General features: G+C 64.4%; 1 protein-coding gene across 1 annotated transcript in view; it reads right to left on the bottom strand.

The window, feature by feature from the left end:
* The window catches only part of CBFA2T3 (core-binding factor, runt domain, alpha subunit 2; translocated to, 3), a 104,033-nt gene that overhangs the window by 10,774 nt on the left and 88,478 nt on the right, over nt 1-4,781 (bottom strand). Inside the window, exons 6-7 of the mRNA XM_011928075.1 lie at nt 2,248-2,429; nt 1,341-1,561 (exon numbers count right to left, since the gene is read on the bottom strand). Of these exons, the coding sequence (XP_011783465.1) occupies nt 1,341-1,561; nt 2,248-2,429 (403 nt within the window). The remainder of the gene's footprint in view (nt 1-1,340; nt 1,562-2,247; nt 2,430-4,781) is intronic.

Below are 4,781 nucleotides of genomic sequence, written 5' to 3'. Positions count from 1 at the left end.
ACGTGAGTGACGCTGGCAGTGGCCGACTCTGTCGTGGTGGCTGCGCCCACGGCTTCTGGAGACGTGAGAGGCTTCCAGGTCCCACTGTTTTCTGCATTCGGCCATGGCTCATGCTTCCCGGGGCTGAGGTCTCCCTCTTTGGACCCCTTTCAGCCGCTAAAGATATCCTAGCTCCTGAACCTGAAATGGCTCCCCCAAATTGCAGAGGAGGTGAGGAGGTGGCAGCCACAGCTCAAAGTCACCACCCTGCTCTGCCGCCTGTGAAGCTGCAGCCGTCACCAACACCCCAACCAAAATAGTGGCTGAGACGTGCCCGACAGCTGGCGTTTATTTTTGTATTAGCAGAAGCGGGTGGGAGTCAGCACCTGCCCGGCCCGGCTGCAGCATGCCAGACGCCGTCACCTGCTGCCTGGGCCCAGGCCCTGGAACCTTCCGCAAGGTGGGGGCTGGGAAATGGCCTTGTGCAGGGCAAGGCCTCTGCTGACCCAGCTGCTGGGCCCCCACCGTGCCCTGGGTCTCTGTCTCAGCATGGCAGACTGGAGGCCTCCCTGCAGCCTGCCCTGGGGGCCTCCTGGGGTGGGGCTGGGCCTAACCATCTCTGGGTCCTCAGCATAGAGGCCGTCAAAAAGTCAGGCAGGCTGGGCTATGAGACTGTGGGTGCATTATGTGTGCTCTTGGGTTCCAGTCTGCTCATCTGTGGTATGGGAGTGCTGATGCTACCCTGCTGACGGGCTCAGGAACGAGTGAAGGGTAAAATGCACTGAGACTCCATGCCCACTTCTCTGTTATCCATGCCCGTCAGGCCTCAGGCCGAGACTCCATGCCCACTTCTCTGTTATCTACACCAGCCAGGCCTCACTCTGAGTCTCCATGCCCACCACCTGCTCTAGATACCAACCAGGCCTCATGGCAGCCCTTGCTGGACTCTGCATTAACTCCCCCGGGCCTTGGACTCTGAGAGGTGGGACTCTGGTCTGACCCAGATGACAGAGGAGGAAACTGAGATGCACAGCCATGTGACCCGCCTGCAGGTGCACTGTGGGAATCGCCAAACTCGGATGAGAACCACGTGGGCAGCTCCAGGCCCGAGGCTGCACACCGCAGGGGGACAGGTGGGCTCAGGGCCCAGGACAGGCCCCTCTGCAGCCACCACCCTGCCCCGGGGGGGACAGGACCCTCCTGGCCCCGAACGGTGCCAGGCAGGGGGGACGGGGCCTCCTGAGTTCGGGTGCACACAGCTGCCCGTGGTGCCTTGCGCCCACATGCTCAGGTGTGCACACGTGGGCACACGTGTGCTCCTGTAACATGCATCCACACTTCTGCCCCACCACACTGCTCACCAAGTGGCCGATGGCGCTCTCGCAGCTCCCGGGGGTCCGCATGGCGGTAGGCGTCTCGGAAGTGGTGGGCCATGGCGATGTCCTCCAGGCGGTAGTGCGGTGGCGTGGGCTGCGGGGGCCCGTTGCTGGGGCTATAGCGCTGGGCAGGGTTCAGGGTGCATGGCCGTTTGCTGAGGTGCTCGGGGTGCAGCGGGTCACGGTCTAACCCGTTCTCTTTGGTCCTAGCCCAAGAGCAGGCGGGGTGGGGGCAGTGGATATAGCAGAGCCAGGGACAGAGGTGCAGGCAGGGTGAGAGGCAGACAGGTATGGGCAGAGAGAAAGAGGACACGTAAGGGCGAGACAGAAACATGGAGCAAAACACCAGCCTTGGGGAGCCCAGCCTGGCACCCCCACTCGCCACCCCTCTGCCGGGGCCTATGCCAGCCTCAACCCCTGCTCGAGCTGTATGGGATCCTGAGGCCTGGTGGTCAAAGAGCCGGACTCACTGCTCTGGGAATGAGGAGAGGGATACACCAGCCTCCCGTAACTGGAGACCACCTGCCCCCTGGGCAGCAGCAGCACAAGAGTATCTGGAGCAGCAGAGTGGGCCCAGCCCAGGCACCTGGGGACCCTGGACCCCTGGACGCTCGGAGTCCACACCCAGCACATAGGGGAGAGCCGTCTTCCCACCAGCCTCCTCCCTGTCCTCCTAGGCTCCCCGGAGCATCTGAGTCTGCAGCCCATTGGGGTGTCTGTCCGTGCAGCCGCCAAGCCTGCTGGCCCTGGGATGCTTTGCCACGCTCCCTCAGCCCGAGTGGGCTGGCCGGGCCTGCAGCCCCAGAGGCGGTTCCCTCTCTTACGAGAGGGGAGCAGCGTGAGCCGCGTGTCCACGGTGCCCCCAGCCCAGATGCCCGCAGCCCACAGGTACCTGTCGGGCGTCCTCCTCTTGCCGTTCTCGTTGACTTCCAGCAGCAGCTCTGAGGAGTCGATGGGGGAGGAGGCGCTGGCGTCCAGCAGGAGCTGCTCATGCTGGGCCAGGTACTGGGCGGGCGTCTGCTTGGCCAGGCGTGCACAGTGCAGGAGCTCCCGCTGCAGCAAGGGCAGGTTTGCCTGTGGGGTGGGGAAGGAGGGCCTGGGGGGCGTGCAGGGGTGCACAGCCCCGCTCAGGTCTGAGCAGAGGGGGCCTGGGTTGGGTGGCTGAAAGCTCAACTTGACCTCGGGCCTCAAAGATTAGGTGCTCGACCTCTGTGGGCCTCAAGTTCCTTCCTAGCAGTGCCGTGGGAGGGTGCCGTGGGAGGGCGCCGTGGGAGGGCGCCGTGGGAGAGTGGGCACCGAGGCTCGCAGGAGTGCCTCACCAGGGCCACACAGCGACGTGGGGCGTGCGGGGCTTGAGCCCAGATCCTGGACTCCCAGGCTGGGGCTTTTCCACTGCACCCAGCTCCCTCCCATGGCGCCGTCTGGAGAAGACGGTGCAGCAGATCACGGCTGGTCTTCCCGCCTGCACCCGCCCCGCCCAGCAGGCACCACATGACAGGGCACAGCTGGGGAAATGCAGGCTCAGAGAGGGGGAGGCAGCCCCGGGTCTGCAGGCCCTCACACGAGGGAGCTGGGAGTGAAACCCGGCTGATTACGGGCAGTATGTCTGCTCCAGCCCTGATGGGAAACCCCTCAGAGTCAGCTTCCCCTTCCCTTCCCGCTGGTTTCCAGCCTTGGCCTCAACGGAGTGTGGACTTGGGAGGTGAACACCCGTGTTCTGTGGCCGCGCTGCTCTGAGCACGTGGTGCTCAGTGATCCTGCAGCCTCGGTGAGGACAGCCTCAAGACCGGACTCCGTGTTTTCGGGTAAGGACTCCGCAGCGTGAGGCCGAAGGACGGCCCAGTGTACAGGATTTGGGCGCAGACCCTGCCTTTGGTGCCTGTGAGTACTCACGGCGCCCACCGCCTCCTCCCTGGCTCCAGGCTGGCACCGCTGGGCTGCAAGCTGTGCTCTCAAAGTCTTCCCAGAGCTGCCGCAGGAGGGCGGACAGGCTGGACCCTGAGCGTGTGCTGGACCAGGGCCCAGCAGCAGGCCACTTGGGAGGGCCAGCGGTTCTAAGCATTTGTAAATAAATACAATTCCCCAACTTTCTCATGCGTTTCAAAGCTGCCACGCCGCCTTCTCCCGCCAGCGCCTCCCCCTTCCCCATGACTGCTTCCACCAGGCCCTCGAGCAGTGCCGGCTGCGGGCCTGTTTTTCTCTTTGGATAGCTGAACAGGGGCCAACCAGCCATCTGTCGAGCACATTAGGAGCATGAGCTGGGAAACGAGGTCCCGGGAGGTCTGAGGAGCCAAACATCCTCCCTCCCTCATCAGCCCCTCCCCAGGGGCCTCCCCTTGGCCCGTTCGGGAACCGGCTGGTCGCGGTTAGGGCGGGGGGAACATCTGGATCCCTGGCTGGCTGGGGCCGGCTGGGGCCAGCTGGGAGCCGGGGCGGTGGGTGGGGTTGCATCCCAGGCTTCTGGAAAGCCTGACCCTTGGGCCGCGTGTGGGGCAGGCTCGGAAGAGTGCAGGGGACCCAGGACTGGGCAACACCAGCGTGTGCGCGGGACGCGTCGCCGCCCTCGGCCAGCAGGGTTAGGCCTGCAGAATGGGGTGGGGCCTGTGGGAGCCTCCTGCAAAGCCTCCTTCGAGGCAGTGTCCCCACTCTGTTCCCAGGAGTCCAGGGCGCCCGGGAGGTGTCACCACTAAAATGCTACACAAACCGAGCTGGTCAAAAATGCCCCAACCCCACTGCCGAATGGAGGCTCTGACTGCAGAACGCCTGAAGCTGCCCTCTGCACAGATGCGAACTCAGGCTGGGGAACTGATGTTCGCAGCGATGGCAGCGGTGGCTGAGGCACTAGCTGAGCTACAAGGGCTTTCGCAGACTCCGCTGCTCTGCCAAGCACCCAGCTAAAGCCTCCCTGACCGTGGGCTCTGCCATAGAGAGGCTGTGGCCTTGGGCTGGTCACTTAACCTCTCTGACCCTTGCTGTATCTGCAAAATGGCACTGTGGAGACTCCGGCCGAGACGGGCTCTGGCGAGCTCCGGGTAAATTAGCTCCGTCCTTTCCCACCGCCCTGTGCGGGGGGTTCACCACCCCAGCTACGAGAGAGAGGACGCAAGCCAGGGCTGAGGTTCCAGCCAGGCAGGCCCCCACCCTGTCCGGCCCCTTAGCCACCATTCCTGCCGTTTCTAGGATGATGTCTCCAAGGGCTGCGTGAGGGTGCCCCACACTGGGCCTGGGGGCTGTGGATGTCTCGGGAAGGTGCTACCCCTCCCCTAGCCCAGGCTACAGTCAGGAACACCGAGGGTCCAAGGGACCCGGCTGGGGGTCACTCCCACTAGGCTCCTCCTGTCTGGCCTGGGACAGTCGGGTTCCCCCACTACACTCTGTGTCTGAAGGGGCTGCTGCCCTGTAGGGGTGTCGGCGAGGTGGGGGATA

Source organism: Colobus angolensis, unplaced genomic scaffold (assembly GCF_000951035.1).
Source record: "Colobus angolensis palliatus isolate OR3802 unplaced genomic scaffold, Cang.pa_1.0 Scaffold76, whole genome shotgun sequence".
Lineage (NCBI taxonomy): Eukaryota > Metazoa > Chordata > Mammalia > Primates > Cercopithecidae > Colobus > Colobus angolensis.
Note: the sequence above shows the minus strand (reverse complement) of the source record. Positions and strands in the feature narration are given on the sequence as shown.